Genomic DNA, 20,843 nt, shown 5'->3' on the forward strand with positions numbered 1-20,843 from the left:
GTTGATGGTCTGTTTCCAAGTTTTAGCTATTACAAACTGTGCCACTATAAACATGGGTGAATATACATCGCTTTGGTATTATTCTTTTGGGAAGATACCCAGCAGAGGAATAGCTGGGTCAAATGGGACCACTAATCCTAGTTTGTTGAGGTATCTCCATATTGATTTCCAGTGTTTGCACCAGTCTGTACTCCCACCAACAATAGAGAAGGGTTCCTTGCTCCCCACAACCCTGCCAGCATTTGTTATTGGATGATTTATTTATTTATTTATTCATTCATTCATTCATTCTTTCTTTCTTTCTTTCTTTCTTTTTTTGGTACCAGGGATCAAACTCCAGACCTTCTGCTTGAGAGGCAGGTGGCAGCACCACTGAGCTAAATTCCCAGCCCTTGACTGATTAATTGATAGCAGCCATTCTTTCTGGGGTGAGGTGGAATCTCAGCATTGTTTTCATCCGCATCTCTTGAATGACCAGTGCCGCTGAACATTTTTTCATGTTTATTTGCTGCTTTTACTTCTTTGTCTGAGAAACCTTTGTTCATTTCAGATGCCCATTTTTAAACTGGGTCTTTATATTTGGGGGGTCTGATTTTTTAAAGTTCTTTATATATTCTAGATAGTAGTCCTTTGTGTGAGGAGTAGCTGATAAAAATTTTTTCCCACATTGTAGGTTGTCTCTTAGCTCTGTTGGTGATCTCTTCCAGTGTAGAAGCTTTTTAATGAGAACCCAGTTGTTGATTCTTTGTGCTACTTCTCATGCTACTGAGGTTTTGTTCATAAAGTCTTTTCCTATACCGATGTCTTTGAGAGTTCTGCCTAGCTTATCTTGAAGAAATCTTAGTGTTTGTTTTAATATTTAGATCTTTAATCCACTTATATTTTAGCTTAGTGCATGGTGAAAGGGTCTAGTTTTAATCTTTGGCAGGTTGAAATCTAGTTTATCCAACACAATTTATTAAAGAGGCTATCTTTGCTTCAGTGAGGATGGTTGGCTCCTTTGTCAAAGATGAGGTAGCTGAGTACATCTGCAGTTGTTTCTGTATCTTCTCATCTATTCCACTGGGTCTTTTTCTTTGCCAGTACCATGCTGTTTTTATCACAGTGGTTTTGTAGTATAGTTTCAAGTCAGGGATTGTGATACTCCCTGTCATGTCTGTGTTGCCTAGAATTGCTTTTGCTGTTCTAGGTCTCTTCTGGTTCCAAAGGAATTTTTGGATTGTTTCTCTAGATCTGTGAAATATACTTTTGGGATTTCAACTGGGATCGCACTGAATCTATGTGGCAGTTTTGGTAGTGTGGCCATTTTCACTAAGTTGGCTCTTCATACCCAGGATCATGAGATGCCTTTTCATTTTCTTATATCCTTTTCAATAACTATTTTCATAGTGCTATAGTTTTCAATGTATAGGTCTTTTGCTTCCTTCATTACGTTGATTCCTAGATATTTCTTTTTTTTTTTATTGGTACCAGGGATCGAACTCAGGCCCTTGTGCTTGTGAAGCTGGTGCTTGTGAACCAGAACCACTGAGCTGAATCCCCAGCCCTAGATGCTATTGGAAAGGAATTGTTTCCCTAAGTTCTCTCTTAGTGATTCTGTTATGTACAAGAAGGCTAATGATTTTTGAGTGTTGATCTTGTATACAGCTATTCTGCTGAATTTGTTAAATCTAAGTCTTTTTGCAGAGTTTTTTGGGTCTTCTATGTAGAGTATGACATCATCAAATAATGACAGTTTAACTTCTTATCTTTCTTCCTTTTATTTCTTTTTCTTGTCTAATCACTGTGGCTAATGTATTCAGAGCTATATTGAACAGGGGTGGTGTTAGTGGGCATCCTTGTCTTGTTCCTGATTTTAGTGTGAAGGTTTTCAGTTTTTGACCATTTAGTATGATGTTGGCTGTTGGTTTTTCATAGGCAGCCTTTATCAGGTTGAGATAAAGACCATCTATTCCAATTTTCTATAGGGTTTTTATCATGAATGGGTGTTGAATTTAGTCGAATGCTTTTTCTGCATCTATTGAGATGATCATATGGATTTGTCCTTGACTCTGCTGATATAGTGTATTACATTTATTGATTTATGTATGTTGAACCATCCCTGCATCCATGGGATGAATCCTACTTGGTCAGGGTGTGTAATCTTCTTGATGATTCTTTGCCAGTATCTTATTAAGGATTTTTACACTATATTCATTAGGAAGATTTACCTGTAGTTCTTTTTTGGTTGGGTCTTTCTCTGCTTTTGGAATCAAAGTAATGCTCATTTCCAGGAATGAATTTGGGAATATTGCTTCCCTTTCAACTTCATGAAAGAGCTTGAGACATATTGGCATTAGCTCTTCCCTAAATTTCTTGTACAATTCAGCATGAAGCCATCAGGACAAAGGCTTTTCTTTGTTAGTAAATTTTTAATTACATTATCAATTTCACTGATTGTAATTGGGATGTTTAGAATTTTTATATCTTCATTTAACTTTTTGGGGGGTTTTTGTTTTGTTTTGTTTTGTTTTTTTGAGACGGGGTCTTACTATATTGTTCAGACTGCTCTGGAACTCACTGTGTAGCCCAGGCTGGTCTCGGCTTGCAGTGATCTTCCTGCCTCAGTGTTTTGAGTGCTGGGATGACAGGCATGCACCACTATGCATGACTCACTCCTTCACTTAACTTTGGTAATTGATATATATCTAGGAAACTGTCCATTTCTTCTGTGTTTTCCATTTTATTAGAGTACAGGTTCTTGAAGTATTGATGATCCTCTGAATTTCTGCTGTGTCTGTTGTAACTTCAGTTTTTATTCCTCATTGCATGGATTTGAGTCTTTGTCTTATATAAGGTTGGCTAAACTTTATCAATTTTATTTATTTTGTTTTTGTTTTTTTGAGACAGGGTCTCACTATATAGCTGAGACTGACCTGGAACTCACTATGTAGCCCAGGCTAGTCTCAAACTCACAGCAATCCTCCTGCCTCAGCCTCCCAAATTCTGGGATTACAGGTGTATGCCACCATGCCCAGCTTTTATTCTTTTGAATAACCAACTCTTCAATTCACTTATTTTTTTGTATAATTCTCTTAGACTCTATTGCATTGATTTCTGCTCTTTTTAATTTTCTCCCTTGTAGGAGCTTTGTTTTGGTCTTCTTTTTCTAGGAGCTTGAGATTCAGTGTTAGGTTCTTTGTTTGAGCTCATGTTTTCCTAATATGGGCATTCACTGCTATGAATTTTCCTTATAGAACTGCTTTCATTGTCCCATAGATTCCTGTATGTTGTATTGGTATTATTTAATTGTAGAAACTGTCTAATTTCTTAATTTCCTCTGTGACCCATTAGTTGTTCAGGGGGGTGTTATTCAATTTCCATGTATTTGTGGAGTTCTTGAAGTTTCTTATGCTAGTGATCTCCAGTTTAATTGCACTATAGTCTGCTAATATACGGGGGTAACTTTAATTCCTTTGCATTTACTTACACATGTTCTATCAGCCAGTATGTGGTCTATTTTGGAGAATACTCCATGTGCAGCTGAAAAGAATGTATATCTGATTTTGTGGGGTGGAAAACTCTGTAGACAGCTATTAAGTTCATTTGTTCAAAAGCTTGGTTCAGTTCTGATATTCTGTTGTTGGTTTTTTGTTTGTTTGTTTTTATCTAGATAATCTATTTGTGACGGTGGGGTATTGAGGTCCCCCCACTACAATTGTATTAGTGCTTTTTCAGTTTTTCATGTCCATTAGTATTTGGTGTAAATATATTTATGATTGTCATCTCTTCCTCTTGGATTGATCTCTTTACAAAGATGTAGTGACCTTGTCTCTCTTAATTAGTTTTGGTTTGAAATCTATTTTATCTGCAAATAGGATAGCTACCCCTGCTTTTCTCAGGGTTCCTGTCACATGGAGAACTGTTTTCCATTCTTTTGCTCTCAGTCTGTGAATCTTTTTTAACTTGGTGCATTCCTTATATACAACATATTGTTGGATTTTGCTTCTTAATCCATTCTACCAGCCTGTTTCTTTTGATTGGTGAATTGAAGCCATTAACAGTGATGGTTATAGCTAACATGTATTGACTTATCCTTGTCGTTATTTTCCTGTTGTTGGCTCTTTTATTTTTCCCCCCTCTTCCTTTAATTTCTTGCCTTGCCTGATGTATTTGCTCTGTTGGGCCTTGTGGAGTTGTGACCTTCATTGTCTTTTTTTAGGATATTGTTTCAAGTGCTGATTTGGTATTCATGAAATTTCTCAGGGGTTCTCTGCCATGGAAGTGTCTTATTTCCCCATCAATTTTGAAAGATAGTTTTGCAGGATACATCATTCTAGGTTGGAGTTTGTTTTTCTATGCTCGAATAACTTTACTCCAGGCTCTCCTTGACTTTGGGATTTGTATTGAAAAGTATGCTGTGATTCTGATGGGTTTTTCTTTGTATGTGATTTGTTTCTTTTCTCTAACTATTTGTACTATTTTGTTCTTCTATTGGGTTTCCAGGATCTTGATTATTATATGTCTAGGTGTAGTTTTTTTTTATAATGGCTGGTTAGAGTCCTATATGCCTCACTTATCTGTATGTCAAATTTTCACTCTGAGAATTTTTCTGCCTTTAATTTTATGAACAGTTTTTATGTCATTTGTATTTTTCCTATTTTTTCATGGACTCCTATCAGTCTTATATTATTCTTCTTTGTATCATCTAGGAGCTGTTGGATTGATTTCTCATGGTCCCTTTCTATTTTTCTGTTTTCATGGTCACTGACTGCAATCCTGTCTTCTATATCTGATATTCTATCTTCGCGTTGGCTCATTCTGCTGCAAATACTTTCAATAGTTTGTAACCTCCTGAATATATTTGAATGTTTCATGGATTCCATTTCTTTCTTATGTTGGGCTTTCTTGGATTCCATTTCTTTCTTATTCATGACTTGGGTATTCATCTTGTTTCCCCAGAATTTTCCTTTGGTGAGCTGGAAGTCTAGGTCTGTGCCTTGCTTGAGTGTCTTCTCATTTCTATTTTTGTTGTTGGTACTATTTTTGGTTTAATTCCTGGGTTGATACTTCAATATTGGTTATTGTAAGTATCTTTTTTGTTTGTATTTAGAATACTTATAGAATGATTGCTTCTCAGACGTGTCTTCTAGGTATAGCTGGTCTTTAGGTTTTGAGTCTCTAATGAGTCTCAGGCAATCTCATTTTTCAGTATGCCTGATTAGGTCGCAACACCACAACACCTTAACCCAAGTGATAAAATCAACAACAACAATAGCATCAAGCACAGTTTAGAAAATGACAATTTGTGAAAGTTAGCAATCTATTACCTTTAACAGTGTGAATTAAATCAAAACTGAGGACCAGCCCAAAATATATTTATAGTGAATACACTCTTCAATATAGCAACTTTACCCTTTGGAATGGGGACTTAGAAGGATTGGGTGAGGGAGGGATAGATAGGTAGAAGGATAGAAAAAGGTTAGAAGTTAGGCCAGAGGACACAAGAAGATCACACATCTCTAGGAAACTGTTGAAGACAAAAGGAAAAGACAGAATGAAAGAACAAAGACAAGAACAACCTAACAGCAATAGGGAAGCTAGAAATTGTACTCACTTTCCTTTAAAACTAATGACAATTGAGAGAAGGAAAAAGAAAGAACAGAAGAAGAAAGAAAAAAGAAATCCAAATTAGGACAGGAACAGGAACAAAAATGGAGAGAGATGAAGAACAAGGTGGGGGGAGGAAAGAAAAAAGAAGGAAAAAAGAGGAAAAATTGAAAGCAGAGGAAAAAATAACTCTAAAAATAAAAAATAAAAATGAACTGCTTCCCTCAGGGTATGTTTCTGCTGTCACAATAGACAATGTGGGCAGCAGTGTGCAGATCTAAGTCAAATAGTCTCAGCAGGCCGGCAGCAGTCTGCTGAGATTCAGACTGATTTCTGCCTGCAATGCCCAAGTTGAGCTTCCTGACCTTCTGCTGGGTTGAACTCTGCAAGGTTCTACAACAGGTTCCAGCTGCCCTTCCCCTGAAGATAGTCCAGGTTCCAATGGGAGGTGGTGATCCCTCCAACTTACCAACTACAGTAATCTGGTGTGCCTTTATTGCAGAGATTTTCCTCACTTTTCTAATGGGCTTCAATTTTCATTAAGGAGCCTCAGAGAGTCCCTCTCTTTATTGTTCACTTCTGCTCTATATTCTGATGCTCAGAACAATGGCCTTTATGGCCCCAGGTGCATGAGACCACCTGCCAAGTGCCAATTAAAAAAAAAAAAACCTATGTGATATATATGTTATGTGTTAATAAACTTAGAGATGCTCCAGCATTGAGCAGTCCAGACAATGTCACACACTAAAAATTAGGAGCTAGACATTACAAACTGCTAAAGTACATTTATAGATAGGTAGTACATTCTTCGATGGCATCCTATTGAAGGATGGTAAATTAGGTGAGAGTTTCTTTGTTTTATTTACTGTCTTATGATCAGAAGACGATGATTGGCTAAAAAAGGCTATCCTACACTAAGACGGATATTTAAGTGTGTTTCAAAAATAATGTGATCATGATTGTCATGCTAAAATGTTATGTGTGGCTCTTGATCTCAAGTTTTCTCTATAAAACTTTATAATTGTTATGTTAACACTGTGCAGGGATTCAACTTCTAAAACAACCATGATTGGTAAGAAAATAACAGTCCTCTGGCTATATTTTATATCTCAAAGTGACTGATATCAGATGATATTATAATAGTTAAGCTCACTGCTCCCACTTCAATACTGGTACAACTGACATACTGGCTATTCAACAAGTAAGGCTTGGAAACCAAAGTTAGAAGGTAACCAGGCTTAAAAGGTAGCCAATATTTTGTACCTGGCCCTCCAAGTTCAACAAGTTCCCAAAACATGAGGGAACCTCTCTATAGGATCCTACAACTTTGGTGAGTCACCCAAACCCCTAAACAAGGGGATTGTTGGATTCAACAAACAGGAACCAACCAATAGTGTGCCAAAAAGGAGGATAACCAAAAGAGGAAAAGTCTTTCATACTGTCACAGGAAGTCACATGGTCAAGCAAGACCATGACCCATCCTGGTGGCTGACTATGACAGAGGAGCTGAGAGGCTCTGTTCATGGTTCCAAAAGTAATGCCTGAGAAGACTTAACTGACCTTGATAGATAGTAAGAGGTAAATTTTGGTTGACACAGGTCTCTTTTGTGATCTTGAACACCCAGCAGGAGAGTAAAGACATATAAAAGTAATAGTAATACAGGCTAAACATAAAGAGGGGCTTCAATCATTATCCTGACAGTTTCTAGCTACATATGTAGACAGGTCTAGGAAACAGTTAGTTACAAGCGCTATTCCATTCCCTTAACATCTGACATGGCTCCTTCCCGAGTCTGCCTTTCATTCTAGCACTCATACTTTGGTCATACATGCCTTAATCTCTTGGTAAAGAGATTCATTCTTGCCTAGAGACTGCCAAACCCCAAGTGATCACATATATGAAATATTCAGTAAAGGTGCCAGAGAAGCCATCAAACTACTGGTGGTGACCATAATTCGAGATCAGAACCTGCTTCCACATCAGCAGTTTATCAAGAAATCTTTGAAGGAAGGGCTTGGTTCTCTTGAACTCCTAGATCAGTCCAGGTGAGAGTTCCTTGGTTTCCTTGTAGGTCGGGCCAATACCCTTATTCAGCCAGAAATAGCTACATAAGATGGAACTTCCTCCTTCAACTACCTTCAAAATTTTTCAGGGTCCAGGTTTCTCAGAGGGGAATAGTACTGTTAGAAACAAAGGAGCTGGTCAAGGTACGTAGCTCAGTGGTGCTGTGCCTGCCTGGCAAGTGCAAGGTCCTGAGTTTGAATCCCAGAGAGCACCCCCAGAGAGACCTAGTATTTTCAAAGGATACTAGAAAAAGCTTGACCCTTGATTTTGACTTATCATAGTGAGATGCCTGATTTGTCTTGGCCATCTATTGTACCCTAGACTCCTATGACACAATAGCTAAAACAACCTTTTCTGTGTTCAACCATTCCAATCTAGATGAGAATAAAAGGGCTACAAAAAAAGACAGACCAAAATTATGGCTGTCTCAATTGCCGGTGCTTTAAGCATACACGTCATCCTAGGGAAAACCTGGGGCAAATAAAGGCCTGCAAGAAAACTGGACTCTGGACATGTGACTGTACTAAGCCATTTCCCAGGCCCTGCTCTGTGTCAGGCAGCCAATGTGCCAGACTCATGCCAATGGAGTACTCACTGTCTCTGCTCCCAGAGAGGGGATAGGCCAGCCCAAACCCTCATCTTCTGCTCTGACGAAAGAGACTGAAGGAGCCTAGAGCATTTTCCAATGCCCCGTCAATGGACATCTCTATCTCCTGCAAGAAACCCTGGATGACCATGGACTTCATGGATAAGCAAATTCAGTTCTTTATAGACTTAACTCCCTTCTCTGGAAAACTTCCTCTAGATCTATACCTATAATTAGGGTTAAGGGGAGCCCTAGCTACCCACTCTGATGCGTCAATTCCAAAGTCAAATGTTGAGCCATGAGTTTTCAGTGCTCCATGGTGTCCTACTCCCTAAGAGATTTCCTAGTAAAATTGGAAGCAGTCTATCTTCCCAGGCAAGTTGCTGTCATTCGTTGCAAGGGACTCCAAAGAGACATGTCTAAAGTCTCCTTGGAAAAGCAAAACGCTGGTAGAGAGGCAAGAAGGGCAGCCTTACAGTCCCTCAACACCCAGCCTCTTTCCCATTTCTGGAGGAACCACTAAACTGGTCCTTCCACAAGGGATGTAGTGACAAGCTATAATAATCCTACATGGGACATGGTCACTTGAATTTTCACAGGACTGGGGACTAATGGTGACCACACAGTAGGTCTGCAAAGCTTGACTGCTATCCCTGGCAAGCTCAGAGCAGCTCTTTGCTAGAACCTATACAGAGGAGAGAGACATACCATGGGGAGGACTGGAAATTATAAAGCCAGCTCTACCTGAACTGAGAAAAAAGATCATTTAAAGAAGAAAGGCATTCCTGTGAATGTCTAAAAGACCTGAGGCCCCTCTTCAAAAAGCAAGGTCCCAGTAAGTAGAGACACTGATGACCCTAATTCACCAAAGCTTAAATGGGCACCTATATTGAGACTCGTTTTTTTTTGTTTGTTCATTCATTTTTTTTTCTTTGTACCCGGGATCAAACTCCACCGATCAAAAACCCAAGCCCCTAGACTCCTGTTTTTAATTAGACCCATACTTGAGTAATCGTGCTAGGGCTGACTCCCAGGTTCTTGGTAATTCATCTAACATCCCTCTTTGCCATACTTTTTTCTCAATAGGAAGCATGGAATTCTGACCTACTCCTTCCTGTATTTGGGCTCCAAGCTTTTTACCAGTTGAAAGACAGCACAACAGTCTCCCACATAGAGACACTAACTCCTCTGCCTTCTGGATTTTTTTTACCCACCTGGTGAGCCACACATCCCAAGGTAAAGAGAATCCCTTTCAACAATCCCTTTCAACTGGAAGTACTGTAGCTATATGAAGACAGAGACCTCCACACCCTCAGCATCCCATAAAGAACTATGGAGATTTATATCTCTTGGGGGAAACAAGACAGGAAATTAGTGTGGGGATCTAGTTGAGCAAGTGGTTGAGTACAAAGATCCAGTAAATGAGCAGAAAAAACAGTTCCCAAAGTCCTACACTGGGACCAGAGAATGCTATCTTTAATTTTTCTCATGAGAATTCAAGTAGGTTTTTCATAGGATGGCCTACATCTGACATCAGCCTAAAGAGTGGATAAAAAAGATAGCCACCATTAAACTCTTGGCCATGGTGTTCTCTCTTTCACAGTAGTTTTTGTTCTCATCCTGCGGAGTGCACTTCTTTTCCTACTTTAATTAGCCTACATTCACTCTGCAGAGCATATTTCTTTTCCTACCTTTAATAAATGTAAAACCCTGCTCCCTTTTGCTTAGTCCAATTCTTTGTTCAGGACAAGAACCTAAAAAGAATTCCTAGGAGTCTCCAGAACCTCAGAACCTGGTAACTTGACCTCTGCTAGAACTATGAGAAAAACCAGCATCTGGCAGTAAAAATAATAAGAGGTGTCAGAAATCAAGCCACCTTTCAATTTTCATTTCTCTCCAACCCAGATACGAGATTATTGAACCCAAGCTATAAGGTCTTCTGGGAAACATAGTCTCTAGGTTTCTTGTTTTAAAGAGTAAGATCTGTTATTAGTGAGTCATAGTTTAGTCAAATCCTTCGATCTGTCATATCAACTAGATTAAGCACCAAATTATTAACCAGCATAGAGCACCCATCCAGCTTGTCCCAGCCCTGACAAGAGTTCAGAGTAAAGACTTGATTTAAGGACAGCTCACTCAAAGGTGAATCAGTGGATTGTAACCTGATAAGAAAACCTAACTTGGGACAATCAGACTTTTCTCCCAAGATTTGGCGTTGGGACACTGAAAGGACTGATCAGGTGAATTGAAGGGTATACAAATCTTTCGTCAAGCAGTTCTGAGGTCAGAACGATAATGGACCATAAGTGAGCAATTATTACACACATTAAGACATGTGAAGGTAAATGCCAAAAGAAATGGCGCACAGTGTTACAAGGGATTACATCTGAAAAAGAAACCAAGAAATTTCTCTGAGTTGTTATTATATATAATCCTTTCAATACTACTACTTTTTTGTTTTGATTTTTGTTCTTCAAGGCAGAGTTTCCCTTAAGTAGCCCAGACTGGCTTCAAATTTGAGATACTCCTGCCTCAGGCTCCCAAGTTCTGTGATTACAGGTGTGCACAACCTCACCTAGGTAAAATGTAAAATTCTATGCTTTCAAAGCTGGGATAAAAATTAAAATAACATAAAGCAAAACAATAAAATGAATGCCTCAAACTTGAACCCTTAAACCAGAGCACCTAACCTTCATATTATATGATCACTAGCTGAAAAGAGGGAGCTCCAGATATTTCTGTCCTTAACTCACCTCACTTCTTACCTAGCACCTCTGCCACTGTAAAATTGAAAGAAAAAAAGTTAAAACAAAACCATTTTCTGGGAATTATAAAGCCAAGATGAAGAGTTAACTGACTGCCCAACAAGGAGGCTGATTTTGAATATGGAAATTATTTTAGTATCTACATTCTAAGTAAAGTGCATATTTATATACAGTATAAATTTGTCTGGTAGGATGTTCTCTCTTCCCATAAGAAGGACACCACAGGCTAAGAAAGACTACACCAAGAGAGGGATTAACAAAAGATAGTCAAGCAGTCATCAACTGAAGCACTGAATCCATTCATGCCTCTACCAATGCACTTTTTCATGTGAGCCAGGAAATTATTTATTTTTCTTATGATCATGTACATTGAGTTTCTATTATGGGTAAAAGAAAGAGGACATATTAATAGGGTTTAGCTTACATATCAACAAATATTAGCAATGTTCTATCAAATAAATAATGATCAGTCTAACGGGAGTAAAAATGGAATTCTAAGATGTGCCTCATGTGCCTTGAAAATTACTCCAGCATTGTTACCGACGGCAAAGTGAAATCAGTCATGTGGTAACTCTGAAATTCACTTTTCTGTAAAACTGAGGAAAGGGGGATTGCATTGTATTATTTTCTAAAATTTTCTTCAGCTGAAAAGTTTTATGATCCTTTGCCATGATACAGAAGAACTAATTGGTGAAGGTTTAAAATATGAATGACATGCAAAAGTGGTAAACTGGAAAGAGACTGGAACCTAGGATGACTGTGACAGTTATTCAGAAGGGATACCTCTTGAGCCTAGTCTACGGAATATATAAAAATAATTGAAGAAAGGAGATGAACATTAGCATTGATGCCCACTAATATCGAATATGAAGATGAATCAACAGGGACTGTTGACTCCAAATTTGCCAGTTTAGAAAATTAAAAGAATAAAATCTTTAACAAAAGTGAGGTAAATGACTTGTTGGTCACAAGTATGGGGAGAGAATTACTTCAGTTTTGAACGTGTTGAACCTAAACTATTAGTATATATTCAAATAGGAAAATCTGCAAGCTAAAAAAAGAAAAGAAAACCTACAAGCTTGAAAGTTAACTGAAATTCAAGAGGGAGATTAAGTCATAATTATGAGAATCATGGAACATGCAGGTAATAGTGAAAAGTCCTGGGAGTTAATAAAATAAAACCTGTAAAAAAGAAAACTAATAGTTGACATTTTAGCTCATTTACTAAAAGGCAAAATATGTTAAAATTGTAAAATCATATGTCTTAAATCATTAGGCTTAATTTAGAAATATCAGACTATTTATAAATCTCATACTTTTAAAATAAAAATATGGGCACTTTCACTTATTTATGCACTTTTATGGTCTCACAAACTAACAGAGTAAATACTTCTTAAATATTTAATGTTATTTGCATACTCAAATACTAAAGTTTTCTTAGACATTTTAAATCACAACTACAAATGTAATATATCTAATATTTAGCCAATGAAATTTCCATAAGCATTTACCTAACTTTTGCAAATTTATAATAAATCTATAAATCTAACACCAATAAGCCAATCTTATATATGTGGTCATAAAATTTTCTTAAATGTTTCATGCATCTCAAAAGCTAACAAACCACATACCACTACAATGATGAAAATATTCACAGAAGGGCTGGGAATTTGGCCTAGTGGTTCCGCTGCCCACCTCGCAAGCACAAAAGCCGGAGTTTGATCCCCGGTACAAAAAATATACATATATATCTATTCACAGAAATAACAAAACCATTATCCTAGTACAAATTGTAGCAGATATAGAAATGCATCACTGGGATCCTTCTTTAAAGTGAGGGCTTGTTGCCTTGCTTGGGGCAGCAATGGCCTCTAACTGTCAACTCTTTCAGGGTCAGCTTCAGCAGCTCTTCCAAAGGCAGCCCACATCTTTGAACTGAGGGAGGGCAAGAAGCCACAAGAGGGACTGCAAATTTGGGGTATCAAAGTTCTTGTTACTACTCTAGTGATACTTCTTGAGCTCAAGTTAACAAGGTGAGTTCCTTTTTAATGGTGAGGTTCTACCTGCTTACTTGGTATATGCACAATAGTTTTATGCCTAACATGTTCATGCACACACTCACTCACTCAAACACACTTGTGTATTTTCCAGCACTGCACTTAATCCAAGCTCTGTTACCAATTAGCTTCAGGAACCTGGGCAGGTTATTAGCTCCCTATGTCTTTATCTGTAAATAAGTCCTGATCTCATTTACCAATAGGGTTGTTGTGATGAGTAAATGACTTAATACATTAAAAAGTGTGTACAACAGCCCTTGAATCATATTATGTATTCAAGCACTGTCTATTTTTTCATATGTCTTAGCCAGTATTTTATAATTTTACAAAGCTATTACAGAAAAAGTCTTGTTTCAAGAACCATTAGCACAGACTTCAGATTTTAGAACTTAAATTTGACTTTTAGTAGAATTTAAACACTAATTCTGTCAATTTAGTGTTTTGGGTTTTCCCAATTTATGAAGCTGTATACCAGATGTTGTTAGATCAGTCTGGGAGCATATATGCAAAAGATTTTTCTGAAACATAGAAATGAGATATTATTCCAATATTATTCTGAAACTACACACAACTCCCAAAATTGCAATGCTGAAATGGTGACATGAAGGATTGGACTTAAATACCTACAACATTCGATCACTTTTGGAAGAAAAGTACTTTTAAAAACTAGAAGCCACCGTTACTTTTGACCCCAACCTGGACATTTTCTGTTATTGGTGCAGTGCCTGAAAAACGCAATCCAACTTTCACCTAGTTGTTTCTACGGAACTTCAAAAGGCTAAAACATTTGCAAACCACAGGACCTACTATTTAATGTTACCCGTACTTTCACAAATGCATCTCCACTGCCCAGAAGAGTGCCTAGCCTAGGTACCAATTTGGAAGAACAGATGAAGAACAGACAGAAGACCTCCACGGATCTCACACAAAATAGAAGGGCACACCCTGCAGCTATTGGCCTTGCTGGTCGCAGTAGGATGTGGTGGCACTCAACAGTAACCCCAGCACTCAGGAGGCCGATGCAAGAGGATAATTTCGGGTTCGAGGCTAGCCTGGGCTACATACTTAGTGAGTTCAAGGCCAGCCTGAACTGAATATAGACACCCTGTCTATAAATAAACAAAAACAAAATAAGAGGGGAGGCGTGGAACGATGGCTTAGAATTCCCGAACGTTGCAACCCACTAAACGCGAACTCCCCGGCAGACCTATAGCGGACTTTGCGCTTTCCCTCCCCTTCCCGCTAGCGGCTCCCGGGCCCATCTGGGGCCCACCGAAGTATGCAGGGCAGAGTGGGGAGACTGTAAATCAAGGGACAGAGGCAGCGGCTCCGTGACCTGAGGCTTGGGTACGAACCCGGTAACAGGTCGCGAAGGCTCTGCCAAGGCAACCAAGCAAAGCAGAGCGCTACAGCTGACACAAACGCGGATTCTCGGACTCCACTCCGGTCTCATACGATCACCAACTCTATCTAGCAGCGCCCGGGAACCTGTATTGTAAACTAGCGCCCGGGAGGCCTTGGTTCAGTGAAGTTTGAGAACAATCGCTTCAAGACCAGCAGAACCGTTATCCCGAATCCAGCGAAGCCCTCGGTTGCGAAGTCTCAACCGAGCCAGTTCTTTGCTTTGGTCCCGCCCCACTGCTTAGCGTGGATTGGTGGAGGGAAGTTGCGTGGCCGCTGATTGGGGAGCGATGGAGTCGCTCCTGGACACTGTGGTGTTCGGTTGCTCCATAGTGCTAAATTTATCTTCAGACCAGGACCGCGCCAGCAGCGAATCGGATCTCTATGGAGGTGGCATAGGCGATGTTCCTGAGCTGAGAGCATCACCCTGTCCCCGCCTCCTCCTTTCTTCTGTTTTGTTTTTCACCTCCTCCTCTCTTCTTCTTCCCTCCAGTCTGCGACGACTGGCTCTTGACCTTGCTCAGGCCTCGGTGAAGGTGAGGAGCAGAGCGCCACCGCGGCTAAGCGGTGCTCCGAAATGGCCGCTGCCTCCAGCTGTCTAAAATGGCGGCCGTTGCCTCCGCTGGGGACCGCGGCGCTACCCGGCAGCGCAACTGCGGCCAAGACCGCTCTCTCCGTCGCTGAAAGGAGAGAAAGTAGAAAGAAGCTGTTGGATGTAGTTGGTTTCCTGTGGTCCTTAGCGGAGGCGACCGCCGGGGGACACGAGAGAAGAGAGGGTGGGCTGCGGCCGGAAGCCAGCCCAGAGGTGGCGGTCTGCAGGCAGCACCTGTGAGAGGGAGGAGCTGAGGGGTGGCAGATACGGGCCCCAGGTCCAGGTAGCCCTATGGAGAAGCCCTTAGGTGTGGCGGGGCTATCTGTACCCACCTCTGTCCTGCTTTTGATGCTTGGGTGCTTTCCAACCCTGCCCTTCTCCCCCTAGAACCCATTGTTCACATCTGGAACCATCTGGGGGGCCGAGGAAGAGTGGAAGGATAGAGGTACCTGGAAGAAGAGAGGAAAGATGAGTGTTTTTCCCTCTTTGGGGAGTGGAATGGAAAGTTTACTTAAGGAAATACAGATTCTTTGTCCTCAAGAGATTCAGGTAACACCTCTGAAGTAGAGATGAGGCCCTCCTTAGAGAAATAAAGCATCTGCTCTTCTGTCCTCTGACAGCAAGGGAGTGGAATCCTAATTCTTTAGGTGCACCAGTGTCTCCGCAAAGTTATCTTGCTAAATCCAAGTTGCAACATGAAGGAGAATCCACTGCTCTTTTGCTCCCAATAAGAAAGATTTTTTTCTGTCAATTTGAGTTTGTTGACTTTCTGGCAGTTGTAACCCATTGTTAAGCCATTTCTCTGCATAGCCCAATTCCTGGTACCAGATTTTTTTTTTTTTTTTTAATGCTGGGGGAATAGAATGTTCAGGAACACACAAGTAATGAGTAGGCACGTGGGCTCTGAGTCAAACTTTGGGCTGTGTGCTTGTTTTTTTAAGTAATGTTAATTTAGGAGGTGACTTAATCTCTCTGTATCTGTCTCTGATGTGGAATTATTAATATCCCTAGCTCTCATTTGAGGGATTTAGTAAGCAAACCTATATGAGGACATGAGCATAGTTACAGGCACGTAGTAAATAATGATTACTCAATAAATATTAGTTGCCTTAGGAGATGGGTTATTAAGGGAACAAAACATTATAGCAAAATGTATTTTTCGTGTAACACTTCCATGTAAATTTATTCCATTTTAGCTCGGTGCTTCCTTTTAGAGACATTAAGATAGTGCTGTACTTTTAAAACTTAGGTTTAGTTTCTGAAAGTTTTTTGAATGTACATTTCATGAAGTTAATGCATAGGAGAGTATTTGAAAGCAGTGAAATTGCCAAGTATTAAAACAGAATGAAAATACTAGCACTTTTACTTTTCTAGAAGTGATGCATCTTCTGTTTCAGAGCTAGCTGCACTGCAAGTAAAAAATCACACTGCTTAGATTTAAAATAAATTGCAATGCATGGATGGTTGTCTTAGAGGTTTATATTTAGTCTTACTTGTTTCAGTGTCTAATTTTAATTTTTCTCATTTTAGGCTTCTGGTTACTCCCCTTCCCACCCCATCCCTTAATTTTATTCTTTTGAAGAGTCTACATTTCAAGCTGCCAAAATGGAGTTTTGATTTCAGGAGGGAGTACTCCTCATTTCAGGTATCTTACACTGTCTGCCTGTTAACAAGAGGTTTTGATTTTTTATTCAGGATCTAACATGACAATTTTGATTCAGGATCTAACACGATAATATTCTTACTCTGTAGCCAGATTAAAAAGCCTGAGTAAATTGTAGCTATAGTTGTTTAGACAATTTGTATGTGTAATTTAAAAAACTTAACCTATAAAAAATAGTATTTTGGCCAGGCGTGGTGGTTCACGCCTGTAATCCCAGCACTCGGGAGGCTGAGGCAGGAGGATTGCTGTGAGTTCGAGAGCAGCCTGAGCTACATAGTGAGTTCCAGGTCAGTCTCAACTACATAGTGAGACCCTGTCTCAAAAAACAAAAAAAAATTTTTTTAAGAGATTTTTGAGCTTGCATTGCCATTTATATTATGCTTTTTTATTATGTGAAGAGAAAGCTTTTAAAATAGGAATTTATAGTATCTTAGGGTCCTGGTTGTCTTCATATAGTATAATGGAATGCAAAGTCTTAATTAAAATAATGTAAGCATATGTGATTTTTAAGTCCAGAGAAATAGTACCTAACTTTTGGTCTAAGTTCATAAGTTCCAGGTGTCTCAACTACATAGTGAGACCCTGTCTCAAAAAACAAAAAAAAATTTTTTTAAGAGATTTTTGAGCTTGCATTGCCATTTATATTATGCTTTTTTATTATGTGAAGAGAAAGCTTTTAAAATAGGAATTTATAGTATCTTAGGGTCCTGGTTGTCTTCATATAGTATAATGGAATGCAAAGTCTTAATTAAAATAATGTAAGCATATGTGATTTTTAAGTCCAGAGAAATAGTACCTAACTTTTGGTCTAAGTTCATTCTTCATTGTTAACACATAATATTTGGGATACAATAGAATTATTTCTTGCAACATTTTGAAATTTTTTTTGTTTTAATATAGCTCATTAGAATGGTTGCTATGAAGGGAGACTTAAGATATATGATAGTATCAATACTTAGTGCATCTAATAGCAGTAAGCATCAAAAAACTAAGAGATTCCAAGGTACTATATTACATGAGATGAGCTTGGTATTTTATGGTCTATAATGTTTGTATACATAAGAGTTTTATTGGAATACAGCTATGGCCAATCTTTTATACTTTCATGGCTGCTGAAATGATAAGGCTACAGATTTGAGTAGGGCAACAGAACCAACTGTATAACCCTTTACAAAATATTTGCCAGCCTTTGCCATGGGATATATTTCTAAATATGTTCTTTCGCTAAAAATATGTTCATTAACTCTTCGTCATTTCTTAGCTTATTTCCTGCTTTTTTTATGAAATGTCAATACTCTGAATAAGTGTTTTGAGGAAAAGATTGATGCTGATAATAGTTTTTCTTTATTGTTTAGTATAAGTTATTTAAATATGTTTAAGACTACTAAACTCATTTATATAGCTTTTATTTTTATGTGATAATCTACCTTTAAGAAAGGTGTGCCATACCTGAGAGCACCAGGAAGTCGCATGAAAGATCACCTGATAAACGAACGTGTGATGTTCCATCTGCGCATTGATGCATAGGCAGCATTTACAGATTAACTGATGTGTTATTATATATCATCTCTCGTCTTTTTTGTATCCTGTCTTATAATTTCAACGTGTTTGTAATACTCAATGTTTATTCTAAATTAACCATGTTTTGTACCACAAACTCATGGCCCATGGATCTTTTGCTGAAGCAAGGAAGTCTTAAACAGGAAGTAGAATCTTTTTGTTACCAAATTGTATCTGAATCAAATGATCAAAAAGTTGGAATATTACAAAGTGAAGATGAACAGTTGCAGCCTTCAGTTTCTAAAAAATCAGGAAGTGAGCTTTCCAGGGTCAAACTTATGTCTGGTTCCAGTAAAATGACAACATTTAGTAAGAAACCAAAAAGGAGAAAATATGATGAAAGTTATTTATCTTTTGGATTTACTTATTTTGGAAATAGAGATGCACCTCATGCTCAGTGTGTATTATGTAAGAAAATCTTATCAAATAGCTCTTTAGCCCCAAGTAAGCTACGAAGACATTTGGAAACTAAACATGCTGCATATAAAGACAAAGACATTAGCTTTTTCAAGCAGCATCTTGATGCACCTGAAAACAATAAACCCCCAACACCTAAAATTGTCAATACAGATAATGAAAGTGCTACAGAGGCATCATACAATGTAAGTTACCATATAGCCCTGAGTGGAGAGGCTCATACTATTGGAGAATTGCTTATCAAACCTTGTGCAAAAGATGTAGTGATGCGGATGTTTGATGAACAATATAGTAAGAAGATAGATGCAGTACAACTATCAAACAGTACTGTTGCACGTCGAATTAAGGATCTAGCTGCTGACATTGAAGAAGAGCTTGTTTGTAGACTAAAAATTTGTGATGGGTTTTCACTACAACTAGATGAATCAGCTGATGTTTCAGGACTTGCTGTGTTGCTTGTGTTTATTCGTTATAGGTTTAATAAATCTATCGAGGAAGACCTACTCTTATGTGAATCTTTGCAAAGTAATGCTACAGGTGAAGAAATATTCAGTTGCATCAACAGTTTTATGCAGAAACATGAAATTGAGTGGGAAAAATGTGTTGATGTTTGTAGTGATGCTTCTAGGGCAGCATATGGGAAAATTGCTGAGGCTGTCACCTTGATAAAATGTGTAGCTCCTGAAACCACCAGCAGCCATTGCCTATTATATCGACATGCACTAGCAGTTAAAATAATGCCTACATCTCTTAAAAATGTGCTAGATCAAGCAGTACAAATCATCAATTATATTAAAGCTCGACCACATCAATCCAGACTACTAAAAATTTTATGTGAAGAAATGGGTGCTCAACACACAGCACTTCTTCTAAATACAGAGGTAAGGTGGCTTTCCCGAGGTAAAGTTCTTGTAAGACTTTTTGAACTTCGGCGTGAATTATTGGTTTTTATGGATTCTGCTTTTCGACTATCTGATTGTTTAACAAATTCATCTTGGCTGCTAAGACTTGCATATCTTGCAGATATTTTTACTAAGTTAAATGAGGTTAATCTGTCGATGCAAGGGAAAAATGTAACAGTTTTTACAGTGTTTGATAAAATGTCATCGTTGTTAAGAAAATTGGAATTTTGGGCCTCATCAGTAGAAGAAGAAAACTTTGATTGTTTTCCTACACTCAGTGACTTTTTGACTGAAATTAATTCTACAGTTGATAAAGATATTTGTAGTGCCATTGTGCAGCACCTAAGGGGTTTGCGCTCTACCCTTCTAAAATATTTTCCTATAACAAATGACAGTAATGCTTGGGTTAGAAATCCATTTACAGTAACTGTTAAACCAGCCTCATTAGTAGCGCGGGATTATGAGAGCCTGATTGATTTAACATCTGATTCTCAAGTGAAACAAAATTTCAGTGAACTTTCACTAACTGATTTTTGGAGTAGCCTAATTCGAGAATACCCAAGCATAGCAAGACGTGCAATTCGTGTGCTTCTTCCTTTTGCTACAATGCACTTGTGTGAAACAGGATTTTCGTATTATGCTGCAACCAAAACAAAATATAGAAAAAGACTTGATGCTGCACCTCATATGCGGATCCGTCTTAGTAACATTACACCTAATATTAAAAGGATATGTGATAAAAAGACACAAAAACATTGTTCTCATTAAAATTGGACAGTTTTGCATGTCTCTTGGTAATTAAATGTAAGTGAAAATAAAAGACAATTTACTTCATTTCTGGTATTTGGGGTTTTAAATAAAATGATTCAATTTTTTTATATTTAGATTTTTAAGAAAACTAAAGAATCAAAAATTGCAGTGTTTTTGGCATTTCTTTACATTGTAATTTTCACAGGGTTTCATAGTCATAACTGGGAAATGATGATCCATAAAATAAAATTCAGTTTTTAGCATAATGTGTCTCTTCAGAATCCCTACACATTCTTCTAGCCATGCTTTTGCTCTGCCACCCTCCAATCCCATGGAAAGGCTTGCTATTCCCTAAATATACCACAGTGTTTCTCAAAAACACTATTTCATTCCCATCTTGCTTTCTGATAGATTCCTATTTGCTTTTCAATACTTTGACTTAGTTTGTCTTCAGATACTTTCATTCTCTAGAATCTTGGTGGTCTCATGAGTTTCA

General features: G+C 38.3%; 1 protein-coding gene and 1 long non-coding RNA gene across 2 annotated transcripts in view; one reads left to right on the forward strand and one right to left on the reverse strand.

The window, feature by feature from the left end:
- The window catches only part of LOC104856091, a 58,045-nt gene extending 43,242 nt beyond the window's left edge, over window positions 1–14,803 (reverse strand). Inside the window, exon 1 of the long non-coding RNA XR_778558.3 lies at window positions 14,418–14,803. This is a non-coding gene — a long non-coding RNA (uncharacterized LOC104856091). The remainder of the gene's footprint in view (window positions 1–14,417) is intronic.
- Window positions 14,804–17,627: 2,824 nt separating this feature from the next.
- Window positions 17,628–20,436, forward strand: Zbed5 (zinc finger BED-type containing 5). Its single transcript, XM_033763917.1, has 2 exons — window positions 17,628–17,691; window positions 18,246–20,436. Exons 1-2 carry the CDS (start codon window positions 17,628–17,630, stop codon window positions 20,363–20,365), a joined length of 2,184 nt encoding a protein of 727 aa, XP_033619808.1. The 3' UTR covers window positions 20,366–20,436.
- The last annotated feature ends 407 nt before the right edge of the window (window positions 20,437–20,843 follow it).

Source organism: Fukomys damarensis, unplaced genomic scaffold (assembly GCF_012274545.1).
Source record: "Fukomys damarensis isolate Sample0158 unplaced genomic scaffold, DMR_v1.0_HiC HiC_scaffold_16, whole genome shotgun sequence".
Taxonomy (NCBI): domain Eukaryota; kingdom Metazoa; phylum Chordata; class Mammalia; order Rodentia; family Bathyergidae; genus Fukomys; species Fukomys damarensis.

What these genes read in the sequence shown, in the direction of transcription:
- Zbed5 (XM_033763917.1), top strand. Translation starts at nt 17,628, where the DNA reads ATGGTTGCTATGAAGGGAGACTTAAGATATATGATAGTATCAATACTT. An exon ending in ACTTAGTGCATCTAATAGCA is followed by an intron (nt 17,692 to 18,245) that starts GTAAGCATCAAA and finishes ATTGATGCATAG; the next exon opens with GCAGCATTTACAGATTAACT.